Consider the following 20,005-nt stretch of genomic DNA (forward strand, 5'->3'; position numbering starts at 1 on the left):
ATTCACTTTTGAGAGCAACAGGTGTGTTTCCTGTTTAAACTCTGTAAGAGGAAAGCGATGGTGACCTCTCTTGAGGTTCTGATCTTGGAGGCATCCTCCTATGAAATCCTTAAGTTTCTTTTTTTTTTTTTTTTTTTTTTTTTGAGATGGAGTCTCGCTGTGTCTCCCAGACTGGAGTGCAGTGGCACAATCTCGGCTCACTGCAAGCTCCACCTCCCAGGTTCACGCCATTCTTCTGCCTCAGCCTCCTGAGTAGCTGGGACTACAGGCGCCCGCCACCACGCCCAGCTAATTTTTTTGTATTTTTAGTAGAGACGGAGTTTCACCGTGTTAGCCAGGATGGTCTCGATCTCCTGACCTCGTGATCCACCCGCCTCAGCCTCCCAAAGTGCTGGGATTACAGGCGTGATCCACCACGCCCAGCCGAAATCCTTAAGTTTCATTCCTCACCGTCTCTGCACAGATAGCATAATTCAATGGGAGGTCTAAAGCTGCACTGATCAATAAAGTAGCCACTAGACACATATGGCTGTTTCAATTAATGAAAGCTAAATAAATGACTATTTGGTTTTTCAGTTACACTAGCCAAACATATGTGTTCAATAGCCCCATGCAGTTGGTTGTTACTGTGCTGGACAGGGCAGCTACATAACCTTTCCATTACCTCAGTGTAGTGTGATAATAAAAAAACATTTCCATAATCACCAAAAGTTTTATTATTTGGTGCTATTATAAAAGTTAGCCTGCCCACCCCAGGTTCCCCTATAAGTCAGGATTTTCAGCCCTACTTTACAGCCGTACTCCTGACACTGCCTGGCCCAGTTTCTCACTGCCCCAGACCTCCCAGTCATTTCCCCACTCCCATGAGGGCTCAGGAACCACCTGCTTCTCTTTCTCTCCATTTAGTTCCATCTACCTTGAGGATGTCAACATCCACATAGACAGTTGTCCCACACCCTGGTCACACAGTTCCCCAATTCCTAGACTCAAATTGATTTGTGCAACATATTTTTATAGAGCACCTACTCTGTGCAGACACACGTTTCTATAGAGCACCTACTCTGTGCAGACACTGCCCGAGCCATGGGGAGGGCATATATATTCACAGTCCTCAAGGGGCTTCCGACCTAGTTGAGGAGGTGGATGATAAATCATGTGACACAGTAGGGTGCGGAATAGAGAGCTATGGGTTGGAATGGAGGACTGTTTAGATGAGGTGACTGGTGATTCTTCTGAGTCCTGGAGGGAGGGAGGGAGTCATGAGACGACCTGAAGGAAGTAATTCTGAGAAAACAGCAGAGCAAATGTCCTGAGGAGAGCCTGACTTGCATGGGGACAGCCTCCCATTTGGCAGCCATCTCACCCAGCCACTCACATCTGCTTTCCAAACTCACCCACCCTCTCGTCCTTCCACCCTGCTGCTGCCTTCCACGTTGTCCCGCCCTGTTTGCACGTCCTCCAGACATGTAGGTGGTGAGGCAACGGAGGCTCAGCAGAAGTGCCTAATTCCCCTTCTCACAGAGCTCTTTGAACCCTGCCCTCATGTCCCCTCCCCACAGCTTCCTCCCTTTCATGGCTCTTTCCCATCAGTATTCAAACTGGATTCTAGGCTCTTCCACCTGGAATTACAACTAAGCAGAAAACCCATCTAAACTCCACATTTTCCTCTAACTCTCAACTCATGCAAAATGCATTGAAAGTGATGGCAATATACGTGTGTTGGTTATATTATTTAAATATTTCCTTTTTTAGCCGGGTGCGGTGGCTCAAGCCTGTAATCCCAGCACTTTGGGAGGCCGAGACGGGTGGATCACGAGGTCAGGAGATCGAGACCATCCTGGGTAACACAGTGAAACCCCGTCTCTACTAAAAATACAAAAAACTAGCCGGGCGAGGTGGCGGGCGCCTGTAGTCCCGGCTACTCCGGAGGCTGAGGCAGGAGAATGGCATAAACCCGGGAGGCGGAGCTTGCAGTGAGCTGAGATCCGGCCACTGCACTCCAGCCTGGGCGACAGAGCGAGACTCCGTCTCAAAAATAAATAAATAAATAAATATTTCCTTTTTTAAAAAATGTTTAAGACTTTTTTTTTTTTAGAGCAATTTTGGGTTTGCAGCATAATTGAACAGAAGGTACAGAGTTTCCGTGTGCCCCCTGCCCCTAAACATGCATGGCCTCCCCACTGTCAGCTTCCCCCGCAGGGCAGTGCATTCGTTACAACTGATAATCCTGCATTGACACAGCATTAGCATTAGCACCCATGCTGCTGCTGCTGCTGCTTATTATTATTATTATCATCATCATTATTAGAAACAGGGTCTTGCTCTGTCACCCAGGCTGGAGTGCAGTGGTACAATTGTAGCTCACTGCAGCCTCAAACTCCTGGGCTCAAGTGATCCTCCCACCTCAGCCTCCTGAGCAGCTGGGATTAACAGGCACATGCCACCATGCCTGACTAATTTTTTTTTTTTTTTTCGTAGATACAGGGTCTCACTGTGTTACTCTTGGCCTCAAGAGATCTTCTTGCTGCAGCCTCCCAAACTGCTGGGATTACAGGTGTAAGGCACCACCCTCAGCCTAGTGTTGATATTCTCTGGGTTTGGACAAATGTATAATGATGTATATCCACCATTATGATATCATATAGAATAGTTTCATTGCCCTAAAAATCCTCACTGTTCTACCTAAAAAAAAAAATGTCTTTCCCCCCTCGGTAAATAATTAACTCTTCCAAATAGCCATCTTCCACAGGCTGCTGGTGCTGCCTCACTCCAAGCCCTTTTGCCTATTTATGCCCAACCCCTGATCCTGCAGGTGCTCTTGCTGAAGTCTGGCTTCTCCGCAGCTGCAGACAGGAAGGTCCATGCTTCTGCCAGAAACTGTCTTTCAGGACAAGGTACTCTGGTTTTCCTCCTACCTCTCTGACAGGCGCTTCTCCATGGCAGTGTCCCCCTATTCTTCAGCCCATCCCTTAAATGTCAGTGTTCCCAGGACCTTGTCCCAGCCATCTTCTCTCTCTACCCTCTCTTTGGCAGACCCACCTAAGCTGATGGCTTAAATTGTCATCAACATGCTGATATTCTTAAATCCCTACCCTCTACTCTCAACCTTTATATCTGACTGCCTAACTCAACATCCCTAATTGGCATCTGATCCTATAGGCATCTGAACTCAGATATAATTCAGATCCTATAGGCATCTGAACTCAATGCATGCATAGTTTGGTTTGGGCTGCACTCAGTTTAAAGTGGCATAGGTTGAAGAATGAGTGAGCATTAGATGAGAATCGGGATGGAGTCGGGGGTGTGGTAGGAATGAATGAAGAGAATGAAGCGGCAGGGACGAGCAAAGGCCAGACAGGGCAGAGCCTTGAGAGTCATGTTAAGAATTCTGTCTTTATCCAGAGGCAATGGGAAGACAGTAAAGGGTGTTAGGCAGATGGAAGAGGAAGCTATGATAAGATTCGCTTTTAGACAAGCCCATTATAGCTTCACAGATCAAAGAGGAAAGTCCAATTTAACTTCCTCCACTATGGCTGAAATATGGGGCTTCCATCCAGCCCCTTTAAGCCATGTGTAGTCATAGTCGGGTGCTGCCAAGGAACTTTCAGCACACTGATCTCTTCCTCAAGCCTTGCCTCCAGGAGTCAAGTGGGGCCAGGCCTGGGTCTCTGGCCAGTGTCTGTGTGAGGGGCCATGTACAGACGCCCCATGAAAGACGCTCCCGGAAGACAGATGAAGAGCTCAGGCCGAGGGTTTAGCAGATCATAGACATTAAACCGTAAGTGCAGCCGGCTCACTGCCCCTCTGACTCACAGGGAGTAAATCCCTCCTGGCCAGCACACTTTCCACATCCATTTAGGGAAAGGCTTAGGGGAGCGGAAGTCCCAGAATGCCACCACCCCAACAAGAGAGAGATTTAAATCCCGCTGCCATTGAGGGCCCAGAGTTTTTTTAAGAGATCAAGCCACTAAGATCTGAGCCTTGGGCAATTTGCGAGAGCCATATGTTCTCCATTCATCCTTTCACACGGGAGATGGCCCACACAGTCTCAGCCCTCAGACCCTAGACTCCTTCCTGAGCCCCCACCCACCCACGGCAGAACAGCCAGGACCTTCATGGAACCTCAAACCCGGCCTTTGGGTGAGGGAAGAAGAAAAATGGATCCAATATGCCTTTGGAAGCAGGGTTAGTGTCATCGTGTTGTGATTTTTTGGCAATAACAGCAACCAGGATAACTAGGTGTTCGTGGATGCCCCTCCTCCCCGTGCAGGCCCTGAACTGCAGGACATTAGGCTGACCTCACCCCATCTTCACATCCCCATGGGGAAGGGCTCACTGTCCCGCTTTTCAGCTGGAGAAGCTGAGGTTCAGAGAGAGCAGGAAACATGGCCACGTGGCTAGACGGCGGCAGAACCAGAGTCTGAACCTGATTTTCCTGAATTCCCAACTCCTTTTCCTTTGCCAAGACCCGCAGCAGTAGATGAGGGTCACCGTCTGGCTGGAAAGCAAAGCTGCTCCTGCATCCAGCGGAACAGAACCACAATACAGACCCAGGAAGGATGGCCGAGGTAGAGGTACTGAGGAGGCAGCAGATGGGGAAGGAAGCTACAGAGTGGGCTCCAGGTTGAAACCTGCAGGGGCCTGACAGTGCTGTCCAGGGCACAGCCCAGAGTCTGGTTTATTCTTCAGCTCTCAAGGGAGAAGGGCCTCCCTTGGCAAGAAAGAATGGCAATCGTGTGGTCAGGAGACCAACTTTGGCAGCAGGCCAAGAGGAGTAGGAATAAAGTTGGGAGGCTCAGAGCTGGGAGAGCAGAACAAAACCAACAACAGCCAAGAGGAAACAGACTCACTCTGCAGCCATTTAGTACATAGAGACACAAAGCAGCAGAAAACAGGGACCGGTCTTTGTAAAAGCAACTGCTGGGCAGAATCATTGTTCTGTGTGCATGCCTTGGCTGGGGTGAAACAGGGAAGGCTTCCAGGTTCAAAGAGGTCTTCACAGTGTGCATGTGTGAGGCTGACCATATGCATAGTGTGTGCCCGTGAAGCCACACATGCGGTGTGTGGTATGTGTGTGAGTGTGACTGTGTATGAGAGTTTGCGTGTGAACAGGACTTCTAAGAAAAGTCGCTGTCCTAAAGAGATAAAGCATTCTAAAACTGTAATCAGAAAGGGTCAGGTCATTTTATTCTTATTTGTTCGTATAGCTTGACCCCTGTGTGTCAATAATGAAAGTAATTTGGAAAAATAAATTGTCAGAGGCTTGGCTGAAATGTTCACAGGGAGGCGTTGCCCCATTGACCGTCTGACCATGTGTGTACTCTCATGGATGCAGAAAGGCCCAGAACCACATTCCCTGTCCTTTTCCCCAGCCTCAGTTCAATCAATATTTTACTTCCTTGTGATGTATGTGTTCATCTTTTTCCACTTTAACACCTCATGGGCTTGATTTCAACAAAGTCTCCTCCCCACTAAGAGTCAGAGCCAGCTGTGCCCAGGCTCATGCAGGGGTCTGGGAATGAGATTGTGGACTTCTGAGGAAAAGTGACGGAGGTGCCGCCACAGCCCAGGCTGCCGAGTGGGGTCCGTGGGCACCCCCGAGGAACTTGTGCTGAACCCCAGTTCTTACAGAATAGACAGTTTTAAACAGATTTTCCTCCAGTCTAAATAAATGAGGAACCTACATTCTAGTGTTGGGAAGCCACTAGCAGGCCGTGTGACTTACTCATGCCCCTGAGCCATTTCAGCATCTGTCAAATGAGTTGATTTGGGCAGTTTCCCAGTGTGTGCTCCATGGAGTAGGAAGCCTACAAGACAGTCCAAAAAACTGGATTTTTTAGTTGTTTCTGAGAAGCGCTGCATAATTTATCCCTCTCTTCAAGATTCTCACAGTGCCTATTTGCATAACAAAAGTTCTAAAAGTTCTACTGTAAAGACATCTGTTGAAAATGGTCTAAACCAAGGTTTTCCAAGTTTTGGTGACCCTGGAACCCCATTTCACTCAACAGCCATTCATGTTTCCCAAAATTAGAGTTCAGGGGACTTGCTGGGCCAGATGACATCTGAGGCTCCTTCCAGTTTAACAGCCTATGGTTCTGGTAACACAACCCGCATGGGTTGTTCAGAGCAGGGCCTCTTTCGCACTGTTCTGGAGGGTTCTGATCTGTTTGCCTTCCGCTGAGTAGGACTAGGCCCCAGAGAGAGTAATTATAGGCTGAGTGTGGTGGTTCATACCTGCAATCCTAGCACTTTGGGAGGCCAAGGTGTGTGGATCACTTGAGGTCAGGAGTTTGAGACCAACCTGGCCAACATGGCAAAACCCTGTCTCTACTAAAAATACAAAAATTAGCCAGGCATGGTGGTACATGCCTGTAATCCCAGCTACTCTGGAGGCTGAGGCAGGAGAACTGCTTGAACCCAGGAGGTACAGGTTGCAGTGAGCCAAGATTGCACCACTGCACTCCAGCCTGGGTGACAGAGAGTCCATCTCAAAAAACAAACAAACAAACAAAAGAGAGTAATTACCTCTCCCAGAGCAGCAGTTGCCACTGGGATACTGGAAGTAGAGGCTATAACTCTTATTTATATTCAGGGTTTTTTTTTTTTTTTCTAAAAACAAGAAATCAATTAAACTTTAACATACATTTTTATAACAGCACATGTATGAGATTTGTAAGTAAACATGCATGTATTAGAGATATAGTTTCAAAAACTTGTCATTGACAGCAGTGCATGATCAAAACTGTTTGGGGACCACTGACCTAGAAAATGTGCCTCAAGATATTAATTTATATTCAAAATCACTAGTTTTATCTGATGCTTAGTAGAATGGAAAATAAATGTGTAACATGCCACACATGGTGTTTATATCTTAGCTGCTTGTTCTTTTCTTATCTCCATGTCTAACAGTCCTTATGTCTACTTCGGGCCTGGAGTATGATGCTTTGTATGTCAATTCAAAATAAACGTACTAAGGAACTTAGATTTGTAATGTAATGATTTTGAATGCAGATCCTGGGTCAGTATTTCTTGGGAATGTCTCCATTACATCATGAAATTGCATTCACTGTGGTCCACACATATATTTCTGATAATTAAGCAAATTTCTGAACACCTCTTCTAAGATTCAAAACAGTAAAATGAAACCCAATATTATTATAAAGTTATTCTCTGGAAATAATTTAAGGAAGACAACTCTCATATGCATTTTTTTCTTAATAGTTCAGGCTAGGTTCCTATATACAGTTCTCCCCAGAATATATGAGTGTAATTATTTAGCAGATTACCGATTGTAACCCTGAGAAACAAAGCACACAATGTGATTTGTACAAAGAATGATTTTACCCACTATGTCTCCAACTATTTATATCTGCCTCAAATTAAAATGCTTTAGCTGAACACAGGCATGCAAATGGAAGGCTCACCGCAGTCTAGTTCTGCTCTCAGTGCTTGTGACACATAGAGTGTATGTGCCCAGTGAGAGGCTGCGTTCAGTGAAGTAGCTGGGTTCTCATAGAGTGGTATCAAAATAGGACCTGTACCCCCTGGGGAGCCGTCCCACTGTGCCACTGCTGCTGCTACTATGCAGGGTAACCTCCCTCCTTTCCCACCCACTTTACCTTGGCTTGGGCATTTCCACCTGCCCTGTCCATCGCTTCCTCTTGGGCTTTCTGCTCTCCACAAGAACCATCAGGCAAAACAAGAACAAAATGAGTCTTGTAAAATAAGGCATTTTGTGGATGTCTGTGAGGCAAAAAGCTGCTTTCCAGTAGCCTGTGGCAGAGCAAATCCCCCCCCTGGCTTGACCATTGATCCGTCTGCTGCCTCCTGACGGGTTGCTCAGAGAGGCTGTGAGGGCAAGGCTGGCCAGGCTGGTTGTCCCAATTTACTATTTGATATTGATGCCTCACTCACCCCCTCCACTCCAGGCCGTGACACAAACACCAAGCTTTGCCCTCCCTGCTGATTAGTGATTGGCCATTAGTCAAGAAGTTTGTCCTGTCATGAAATTCTGCTTCCGCTGAATCCTAGAATAGCTTTGGCTAAAGCTGTTATATAAAAAATTAAATCTCTTGAACATGCCAGCTTTGTGCTGAGATTATTGGTCCATCTTCTGACTGCATAAAACCAGTCTGTCCCATCCACCAGGGGGTCAGCTCGGATTCCAAGTAGATTTGCAGAGAGGACTTGGTGGACGTTTAGATGGGTACATAAATGTGTTCAGGAAATGCTGAGTAAACATGAATGACCTGTTTCCTTAGGGTTGATTTATTTATGGAGCTAAGAGAATATGCTTTGCCTATGAGCACGAATACTTCCTTTCTCACAAATACAGATCAACTTTTTCCAGTGAAAACATCAAAGCATAAAATACATTTTTAGTTTGAAGGATGGCATCAGTCAAATAATTCATGATTATGTAAGCTCTTCTTCCTACTATGAGCATTGAATTGACTTTGGCCTTTAACCCTAAAATGTATAAAATCAATCACAAATTAGGCTTGATTCCTATCCTGGGATTTGTAAGTAAATTAAGGACGTTAGAATTGTAGAGATACATTGCTTGCTATGTCCTGGCAATGGAAAATTTCATGGTAAAAACATAGGGAGATGAGGATGGAGATCAGGAGGTGGGATAGCTGTAAGTGAAACAGAATTGGGATTTTAGTGTGTATAAAAGGATAAAAAGAAGCTCTTTGATTCCGTTAAGCAAAGTGAGATGGCATGATCCACTTAATTTTATATTTTTTTTATTATACTTTAAGTTCTAGGGTACATATGCATAATGTGCAGGTTTGTTACATATGTACACATGTGCCATGTTGGTGTGCTGCACCCATTAACTCGTCATTTACATTAGGCATATCTCCTAATGCTATCCCTCCCCAACCCCATTCCCCACAATAGGACCCGGTGTGTGATGATTCCCTTCCTGTGTCCAAGTGATCTCATAGTTCAGTTCCCACCTATGAGTGCGAACATGCGGTATTTGGTTTTCTGTTCTTGCAATAGTTTGCTCAGAATGATGGTTTCCAGCTGCATCCATGTCCCTACAAAGGACATGAACTCATCCTTTTTTATGGCTGCATAGTATTCCATAGTGTATATGTGCCACATTTTCTTAATCCAGTCTGTCACTGATGGACATTTGGGTCGATTCCAAGTCTTTGCTATTGTGAATAGTGCCGCAATAAACATACGTGTACATGTGTCTTTATAGCAGCATGACTTGTAATTCTTTGGGTATATCCTCAGTAATCGGATGACTGGGTCAAATGGTATTTCTAGCTCTAGATCCTTGAGGAATCCCCACACTGTTTTCCACAATGGTTCAACTAGTTTACAGTCCCACCAACAGTGTAAGAGTGTTCCTATTTTGGCCAGGCGTGGTGGCTCAAGCCTGTAATCCCAGCACTTTGGGAGGCCGAGACGGGCGGATCATGAGATCAGGAGATCGAGACCATCCTGGGTAACACAGTGAAACCCCGTCTCTACTAAAAAAATGCAAAAAACTAGCCGGGCGAGGTGGCGGGCGCCTGTAGTCCCAGCTACTCGGGAGGCTGAGGCAGGAGAATGGCATAAACCCGGGAGGCGGAGCTTGCAGTGAGCTGACATCTGGCCACTGCACTCCAGCCTGGGCGACAGAGCGAGACTCCGTCTCAAAAAAAAAAAAAAAAAAAAGAAAAGAGTGTTCCTATTTCTCCACATCCTCTCCAGCACCTGTTGTTTCCTGATTTTTTAATGATTGCCATTCTAACTGGTGTGAGATGGTATCTCATTGTGGTTTTGATTTGCATTTCTCTGATAGGGAGTGATGATGAGCATTTTTTCATGTGTCTGTTGGCTGTATGAATGTCTTCTTTTGAGAAGTGTCTGTTCATATCCTTTGCCCACTTTTTGATGGAGTTGTTTTTTTCTTGTAAATTTGATTGAGTTCTTTATAGGTTCTGGATATTAGCCCTTTGTCAGATGAGTAGATTGCAAAAATGTTCTCCCATTCTGTAGGTTGCCTATTCACTCTGATGGTAGTTTCTTTTGCTGTGCAGAGCTCTTTAGTTTAATTAGATCCCATTTGTCAATTTTGGTTTTCTTGCCATTGCTTTTGGTGTTTTAGACATGAAGTCCTTGCCCATGCCTATGTCCTGAATGGTATTACCTAGGTTTTCTTCTAGAGTTTTTATGGTTTGAGGTCTAACATTTAAGTCTCTAATCCATCTTGAATTAATTTTCATATAAGGTGTAAGGAAAGGATCCAGTTTTAGCTTTCTACTTATGGCTAGCCAATTTTCCCAGCACCATTTATTAAATAGGGAATCCTTTCCCCATTTCTTGTTTCTCTGAGGTTTGTCAAAGATCAGATGGCTGTAGATGTGTGGTATTATTTCTGAGGGCTCTGTTCTGTTCCATTGGTCTATATCTCTGTTTTGGTACCAGTACCATGCTGTTTTGGTTACTGTAGCCTTGTAGTATAGTTTGAAGTCAGGTAGCATAATGCCTCCAGCTTTGTTCTTTTGACTTCAGATTGTCTTGGCAATGTGGGATCTTCTTTGGTTCCATATGAACTTTAAAGCAGTTTTTTCCAATTCTGTGAAGAAAGTCATTGGTAGCTTAATGGGGATGGCATTGAATCTATAAATTATCTTGGGCAGTATGGCCGTTTTCACAATATTGATTCTTCCTATCCATGAACATGGTATGTTCTTCCATTTGTTTGTGTCCTCTTTTATTTCACTGAGCAGTAGTTTGTAGTTCTCCTTGAAGAGATCCTTCACATCCCTTGTAAGTTGGATTCCTAGGTATTTTATTCTCTTTGAAGCTATTGTCAATGGGATTTCATTCATGATTTGGCTCTCTGTTTGTCTGTTAGTGGTGTATAAGAATGCTTGTGATTTTTGCACATTGATTTTGTATCCTGAGACTTTGCTGAAGTTGCTTATCAGCTTAAGGAGATTTTGGGCTGAGACAATGGGGTTTTCTAAATATACAATCATGTCATCTGCAAATAGGGACAATTTGACTTCTTCTTTTCCTAACTGAATACCCTTTATTTCTTTCTCTTGCCTGATTGCCCTAGCCAGAACTTCCAACACTATGTTGAATAGGAGTGGTGAGAGAGGGCATCCCTGTCTTGTGCCAGTTTTCAAAGGGAATGCTTCCAGTTTTTGTCCATTCAGTATGACATTGGCTGTGGGTTTGTCATAAATAGCTCTTATTATTTTGAGATACATTCCATCAATACCGAATTTATTGAGCATTTTTAGCATGAAGGGCTGTTGAATTTTGTCAAAGGCCTTTTCTGCATCTATTGAGATAATCATGTGGTTTTTGTCTTTGGTTCTGTTTATATGCTGGATTACGTTTATTGATTTGCGAATGTTGAACCAGCCTTGCATCCCAGGGATGAAACCCCCTTGATCATGGTGGATAAGCTTTTTGATGTGCTGCTGGATTCGGTTTGCCCGTATTTTATTGAGGATTTTTGTATCGATGTTCATCAGGGATATTGGTCTAAAATTCTCTTTTTTTTATTGTATTTCTGTCAGGCTTTGGTATCAGGATGACGCTGGCCTTGTAAAATTAGTTAGGGAGGATTTCCTCTTTTTCTATTGATTGGAATATTTTCAGAAGGAATGGTACCAACTCCTCCTTGTACCTGTGGTAGAATTCCACTGTGAATCCATCTGGTCCTGGACTTTTTTTGGTTAGTAGGCTATTAATTATTGCCTCAATTTCAGAGCCTGCTATTGGTCTATTCAGGGATCCAACTTCTTCCTGGCTTAGTCTTGGGAGAGTGTAAGTGTCCAGGAAATTATCCACTTCTTCTAGGTTTTCTAGTTTATTTGCGTAGAGGTGTTTATAGTATTCTCTGATGGTAGTTTGTATTTCTGTGGGGTCAGTGGTGATATCCCCTTTATCATTTTTTATTGCATCTATTTGATTCTTCTCTTGATTCTTCTCTCTTTTCTTCTTTATTAGTCTTGCTAGTGGTCTATCAATTTTGTTGATCTTTTCGAAAAACTAGCTCCTGGATTCATTGATTTTTTGGAGGGTTTTTTGTGTCTCTATCTCCTTCAGTTCTGCTCTGATCTTAGTTATTTCTTGCCTTCTGCTAGCTTTGGAATGTGTTTGTCTTGCTTCTCTAGTTCTTTTTTTTTTTTTTTTTTTTTTTTTTGAGACGGAGTCTCGCTCTGTCACCCAGGCTGGAGTGCAGTGGCGCGATCTTGGCTCACTGCAAGCTCCGCCTCCCGGGTTTACGCCATTCTCCTGCCTCAGCCTCCCGAGTAGCTGGGACTACAGGCGCCCGCCATCTCGCCGGCTAATTTTTTGTATTTTTTTAGTAGAGACGGGGTTTCACCGTGTTAGCCAGGATGGTCTCGATCTCCTGACCTCGTGATCCACCCGTCTCGGCCTCCCAAAGTGCTGGGATTACAGGCTTGAGCCACCTCGCCCGGCCTTCTCTAGTTCTTTTAATTGTGATGTTGGGGTGTCAATTTTAGATCTTTCCTGCTTTCTCTTGTGGGCATTTAGTGCTATAAATTTCCCTCTACACACTGCTTTAAATATGTCCCAGAGATTCTGGTATGTTGTATCGTTGTTCTCATTGGTTTCAAAGAACATCTTTATTTCTGCTTTCATTTCGTTATGTACCCAGTAGTCATTCAGGAGCAGGTTGTTCAGTTTCCATGTAGTTGAGCGGTTTTGATTGAGTTTCTCAGTCCTGAGTTCTAGTTTGATTGCACTGTGGTCTGAGAGACAATTTGTTATAACTTCTGTTCTTTTACATTTGCTGAGGAGTGCTTTACTTCCAACTATGTGGTCAATTTTGGAATAAGTGCGATGTGGTGCTGAGAAGAATGTATATTCTGTTGATTTGGGGTGGAGAGTTCTGTAGATGTTATTAGGTCCGCTTGGTGCAGAGTTGAGTTCAATTCCTGGATATCCTTGTTAACTTTCTGTCTCATTGATGTGTCTAATGTTGACAGTGGGGTGTTAAAGTCTCCCATTATTATTGTATGGGAGTCTAAGTCTCTTTGTAAGTCTCTAAGGACTTGCTTTCTGAATCTGGGTGCTCCTGTATTGGGTGTATATGTATTTAGAATAGTTAGCTCTTCCTGTTGAATTGATCCCTTTACCATTTGTAATGGCCTTCTTTGTCTTTTTTGATCTTTGATGGTTTAAAGTCTGTTATATCAGACACTGGGATTGCAACCCCTGCTTTTTTTTGTTTTCCATTTGCTTGGTAGATCTTCCTCCATCCCTTTATTTTGAGCCTATGTATGTCTCTGCATGTGAGATGGGTCTCCTGAATACAGCAGACTGATGGGTCTTGACTCTTGATCCAATTTGCCAGTCTGTGTCTTTTAATTGGACCATTTAGTCCATTTACATTTAAGGTTAATATTGTTATGTGTGAACTTGATCCTGTCATTATGATATTAGCTGTTTATTTTGCTTGCTAGTTGATGCAGTTTCTTCCTAGCATCATGGACTTTACATTTTGACATGTTTTTGCAATGGCTGGTACCTGTTGTTCCTTTCCATGTTTAGGGCTTCCTTCAGGATCTCTTGTAGGGCAGGCCTGGTGGTGACAAAATCTCTAAGCATTTGCTTGTCTGTAAAGGATTTTATTTCTCCTTCACTTATGAAACTTAGTTTGGCTGGATATGAAATTCTGGGTTGAAAATTCTTTTCTTTAAGAATGTTGGCCGGGCGCGGTGGCTCAAGCCTGTAATCCCAGCACTTTGGGAGGCCGAGACGGGTGGATCACGAGGTCAGGAGATCGAGACCATCCTGGTCTACACGGTGAAACCCCATCTCTACTAAAAAATACAAAAAACTAGCCGGGTGAGGTGGCGGGCGCCTGTAGTCCCAGCAACTCGGGAGGCTGAGGCAGGAGAATGGCGTAAACCCAGGAGGTGGAGCTTGCAGTGAGCCGAGATCGCGCCACTGCACTCCAGCCTGGGCGACAGAGCTAGACTCCGTCTCAAAAAAAAAAAATAAGAATGTTGATTATTGGCCCCCACTCTCTTCTGGCTTGGAGAGTTTCTGCCAAGATATCTGCTGTTAGTCTGATGGGCTTCCCTTTGTGGGTAACCCGACTTTTCTCTCTGGCTGCCCTTAACATTTTTTCATTCATTTCAACATTGGTGAATCTGACAATTATGTGTCTTGGAGTTGCTCTTCTCGAGGTGTATCTTTGTGGCATTCTCTGTATTTCCTGAATTTGAATGTTGGCCTGCCTTACTAGGTTGGGGAAGTTCTCCTGGATGATATCCTGCAGAGTGTTTTCCAACTTGGTTCCATTTTCCCTGTCACTTTCAGGCACCCCAATCAGATGTAGATTTGGTATTTTCACATAATCCCATATTTCTTGGAGGCTTTGTTCATTTCTTTTTCCTCTTTTTTCTCTATACTTCTCTTCTTGCTTCATTTCATTCATTTGATCTTCAATCGCTGATACTCTTTCTTCCAGTTGATCGAGTCGGTTACTGAAGCTTGTGCATTTGTCACGTACTTCTCGTGTTATGGTTTTCATCTCTATCAGTTATTTTAAGGTCTTCTCTGCATTGATTATTCTAGTTATCCATTCATCCATTCTTTTTTCAAGGTTTTTAGTTTCTTTGCGCTGGTTATGTAGTTCCTCCTTTAGCTCTGAGAAGTTTGATGGACTGAAGCCTTCTTCTCTCAGTTCGTCAAAGTCATTCTCCATCCAGCTTTGTTCCGTTGCTGGCGATGAGCTGCGTTCCTTTGGAGGGGGAGATGTGCTCTGATTTTTTGAATTTCCACTTTTCTGCACTGCTTTTTCCCCATCTTTGTGGCTTTATCTGCCTTTGGTCTTTGATGATGGTGATGTACTGATGGGGTTTTGGTGTGGGTGTCCTTTCTGTTTGTTAGTTTTCCTTCTAACAGTCAAGACCCTCAGCTGTAGGTCTGTTGGAGTTTGGTTGAGGTCCACTCCAGACCCTGTTTGCCTGGGTATCAGCAGCGGAGGCTGCAGAAGATAGAATATTGCTGAACAGCAAGTGTTGCTGTCTGATTCTTGCTCTGGAAGCTTCGTCTCAGAGGTGTACCCCGCCGTGTGAGGTGTCGGTCTGCACCTAGTTGGGGACATCTCTCAGTTAGGCTACTCAGGGGTCAGGGACCCACTTGAGCAGGCAGTCTGTCCATTCTCAGATCTCAACCTCCGTGCTGGGAGATCCACTGCTCTCTTCAAAGCTGTCAGACAGGGGCATTTACCTCTGCCGAAGTTTCTGCTGCTTTTTGTTTAGCTATGCCCTGTCCCCAGAGGAGGAGTCTACAGAGGCAGGCAGGCCTCCTTGAGCTGAGGTGGACTTCACCCAACTGGAGCTTCCTAGTGGCTTTGTTTACCTACTTAAGCCTCAGCAATGGCGGGCGCCCCTCCCCCAGCCTCGCTGCCGCCTTGCAGTTAGATCTCAGACTGCTGTGCTAGCAATGAGGGAGGCTCCGTGGGCGTGGGACCCTCTGGGCCAGGTGTGCGATATAACCTCCGGGTGTGCCGTTTGCTAAGACCCTTGGTAAAGCGCAGTATTAGGGTGAGAATTACCTGATTTTCCAGGTGTTGTGTGTCTCGATTTCATTTGGCTAGGAAAAGGAATTCCCTTCCCCTTTGCTTTTCCCAGGTGAGGCAATGCCTCGCTCTGCTTCCATTCTTGCTGGTCGGGCTGCACCCACGGACCAGCGCCAACTGTTCAACACGCTCTAGTGAGATGAACCCCGTACATCAGTTGAAAATGCAGAAATTACCCATCTTCTGTGTCGCTCACGCTGGGAGCGAGAGGCTGGAGCTGTTCCTATTCGGCCATCTTGGGCATGCCCCCGATCCACTTTATTTTTGAAAGGATTCCTAATTGGGATCAATTGGATCAGGGAACTTATGAGACAAAAGAGGATAAGGTCCTGCTCTGAGGGAAAGGAAGAAGGGAGAAGAGAAAGGAAGACAGCAGAGTGAGATACTCAAGTTAGTTCTAAGGTAGCATACATTTGGTGCCTGTGCAGATAGAGTAGAAGGTGAGAGAGAGAAAAGTCAACAACAATATCAAGAATTCTATGGTGGCTCACACTTGTAATCCCAGCACTTTGGGAGGCTGAGGCAGGTAGATTACCTGAGGTCAGGAGTTCAAGACCAGCCTGGCCAACGTGGTGAAACCCCATCTCTACTAAAAACACAAAAATTAACCAGGTGTGGTGGTATGTGCCTGTTAATCCCAGCTATTCAGGAGGCTGAGGCAGGTGAATCACTTGAACTTGGAAGGTGGAGCCTGCAGTGAGCTGAGATCATGCCACTGCACTCCAGCCTGGGTGACAGAGCAAGACTGTCTCCAAAAAAAAAAAAAAAAAAAAAAAGGACGCTAGAGCATGAGCCTGGCGTTCAGGAGAAAGTCTAGTTCTATTTTCTAGACTATATAAATAGAGCTGTAGAGACCAAGTGAAAATTTTCCCTTGCCCCATGAAGGATCACTGAAAAATCAACTGACAAAAGGAAGATTAATAGGAGAAAAGGCATACAGATTTATCAACATGCATGGGGGGAAATCACATCATGATTACCCAATTACCCAGCATGGTACAGACGTTTATATATCCTTTTTCATAAGGAAGAGATGGGAGATATAGACAATTCTTTTGAGGAACAGTAAATCATTAGGGAGGATGAATGGACCCAGGAGGAAAGTGAGGGGTGGAGCTGCACAGGAACGGAAGTTGTCTTATATAGCTAAAGTCCAACAGGTAATCTCTTAAAGCTGCCCTCAGAAGACTAGATGAAAAGTCTGTCTAGGTGCAGTGAGGACTCCCAGTCTCTTCTCTTCTCAGATGGTTGATCTTTCCTGGTTATTTTGTGAGATCCCTAGGGAGGGGGTCTTAAGTGCGTTTAAACGTTCTTAGATAGGGAAATTCCAGAGAGTCCCTGCCAATTCTTTGTGAAAGAAGAGCAGAGAGCCGGAACAATCAGTAGGTTAATAAAGAAATTAAGACAGAAATTTAAAATTTTTTTTAAATGAAAAAAAGCACAGCATACTAAAGCCTGTGGGATACAATAAAAGCAATGCTAAGAGAGAAGTTTATAGTATTCAATGCCTTTATCAAAAAAGTAGAAAGATCACAAATTAATAACCTCTTATGACACCTCAAGGAACAGGAAAAATAAGAAGAACCCTGAGTTAGCAGAATAAAAGGAATAACAAAGATCAGAGCAGAACTAAATGAAATAGAGACCAATAAAATGATACAAAGGATCAACAAAACAAAAAGTTGTTTTTTTGAAAACATGAAGAAAATTGACAAACCACTAGCTAGACCAGGAAAAGAAGAGAGAAGCTCCAGATAAACAATCAAAAATGAAAAGGGAGACACTACAAGTGATACCACAGAAATACAAAAGATCGTCAGAGTCTGTTATGAACAGCTTTATGCTCACAAACTAGAAAACCTAGAGGAAATGAATACATTTCTGGAAACACACAATCTCCTGAGATTGAACCAGGAAGAAATAGACCTCCTGAACAGACCAATATCAAGTAGCAAGATTGAATCAGTAATTTGAAAAAAACCTCCCCAAAACAAAAATCTCCCAGGACCACATGGATTTACAGACAAATTCTACCAAACATATAAAGAACTAAAACCAATCCTCCTGAAACTATTCCAAAAAATCAAGGAGGAGGGAATTCTTCCTAACTCATTCTATGGGACCAGTATCACCTGGATACCAAAACCAGACAAGGACACAACAACAACAACAACAAAAGCTACAGACCAATATTCCCAATGAATATAGATGCAAAAAATCCTCAACAAAATACTAGCAAATTGAAAACAACAGCACATCAAAAAGTTTATACACCATGATGAGGTAGGATTTATCCCAAGGATTTAAGGATGGTTGAACATACACAAATCAATAAACATGATACATCACGTAAACAGAATTAAGGAAAGAAACTATGTGATCATCTCAATAGATGCAGAGAAGGTGTTTGATAAAATTTAGCATCCCTTCATGATAAAAATTCTCAACAAACTAGGCATAGAAGGAAGATACCTCAACATAATAAAGCGCATATATGACAAACCCACAGTCAACATCATACTTAATGGGGGAAAGTTGAAAACTTTCTAAGAAACTGGAAGAATACAAGGATGCCCACTTTCACCACTCTTATTCAATATAGTGCTGGAAGTCCTCACCAGACCAATTAGGCAAGTTAAAGAATTTAAAAAATTCTAAATTGGAAAAGAGAAAGTCAAATTATCTATGTTTGCTGACGATATGATCTTGTATCTGGAAAACCCTAAAAACTCTGCAAAATCCAACCATGGAGGATGATGAAAAATCAAAAAAGACTCCACAAAAGCCCTCTTAGATTTGATAAATGAATTTTGTAAAGTTTCAGAATACAAAATTAACATACAGAAGTCAGTAGTGTTCTTACACACCAGGAAAGATCTAACCAAGGACCAAATCAAGAAGGCAATTTCATTTACAACAGCTTAAAAAAAAAAATACCTAGGAATATATTTAACCAAGGAGGTGAAAGATCTCTTTAAGAACTACAAAACACTGATGAAAGAAATCCTAGATGACACAAACAAAAATGAAAAAACATCCCATGCTCATGGATTGGCAGGATCAATATTGTTGAAATGGCCATGCTGCGCAAAGCAATCTACAGATTCAATGCATATCCTGTTAAATTGCTGAAATCATTTTTCACTGAATTAGGAAAAAAAATTCTAAAAGTCACATGGAACCGAAAAGAGCTGGAATAGCCAAACCAATCCTAAGCAAAAAGAACAAAACTGGAGGTTTTACCTGACTTCAAATCTTACTAAAATCCTGTACTAACCAAAGCAGCATAATACTGATATAAAAATCAACACATAGAACAATGGAACAGAATATACAATCCAGAAATAGAGCCACATACCTACAACCAACTGATCTTTGACCAAACCAACAAAAATATACACTAGGGAAATGACACTCTTTTCAATAAATGGTTCTGGGAAAACTGGATAGCCATATGCAGAAGAATGAAACTAGACACATACCTTGCAGTATACAAAAAGTAACTCAAGATGGATTACATACCTAAATATAAAACCTGAAACTATAAAAATCTAGAAGAAAACCTAGGAAAAACTCTTCTGGACATTGGCCTGGGCAAATAATTTATGACCAAGTCCTCAAAAGCCAATGCAACAAAACCAAAAGTAGACAAACGGGGCCTAACTAAACTAAAAAGCTGCCTGCACAGCAAAAGAAATAATCAACAGAGTAAACAGATGACCTACAAAGTAAGAAAAAACATTTGCAAACTATGCATCAAAGGGCTAATATCCAGAATCTACAAATAACAACCACAACAAAAACAAGTAACTCCATTAAAAAATGAGCAAAGGACAAGAACATTTTTCAAATGAAGACACGCAAGCAGCCAACAATCGTGTAAAATGCTCAACATCACTAACCATCAGAGAAATGCAAAATAAAACCACAATGAGGTACCATTTTGCACTAGTCAGAATGGCTATTATTATAAAGTCTAGAAACAAAAGATGTTCACAAGAATGCAGAGAAAAGGGAATACTTACACACTGTTGGTGGGAATGTGAATTAGTACAAGCTCTATGGAAAACAGAATGCATAGTTCTCAAAGAACTAAAAATAGAACGACTACTCAATTCAGCCATCCCACTACTAGGTATATACCCAAAAGATATCAAAAAGATACCTGTACTCATATGTAACAGAACAGGAGCTTCACCATCTTGTACAAACATCACCACTTTAAGTTTCCCTTGATTAAAAAACAAAATAAAACAAAACTGCCTAAATCCAGCCCCAAAACATCAGCCTAATGGCTGTCAGAATAACCAGAAACATTCCAACCCCTAAGATAAACCCACTCCAACCAGAAACATGCCAACCCGGAGATAGCTTCCCCTCTAACCAGAGACATTCCAACCCTGCAGTAACCTTTCC

General features: G+C 43.2%; 1 protein-coding gene across 1 annotated transcript in view; it reads right to left on the reverse strand.

The window, feature by feature from the left end:
• GABRR2 (gamma-aminobutyric acid type A receptor subunit rho2) overlaps positions 1–20,005 on the reverse strand; it is a 71,527-nt gene extending 51,522 nt beyond the window's left edge. The window contains exons 1-2 of the mRNA XM_033234591.1: positions 20,000–20,005; positions 7,620–7,796 (exon numbers count right to left, since the gene is read on the reverse strand). Coding sequence (XP_033090482.1) covers positions 7,620–7,732 — 113 coding nt within the window. The 5' untranslated portion in view covers positions 7,733–7,796; positions 20,000–20,005. The remainder of the gene's footprint in view (positions 1–7,619; positions 7,797–19,999) is intronic.

The sequence above is a fragment of the Trachypithecus francoisi genome, unplaced genomic scaffold, assembly GCF_009764315.1.
Source record: "Trachypithecus francoisi isolate TF-2019V2 unplaced genomic scaffold, Tfra_2.0 Lachesis_group15, whole genome shotgun sequence".
NCBI lineage: Eukaryota > Metazoa > Chordata > Mammalia > Primates > Cercopithecidae > Trachypithecus > Trachypithecus francoisi.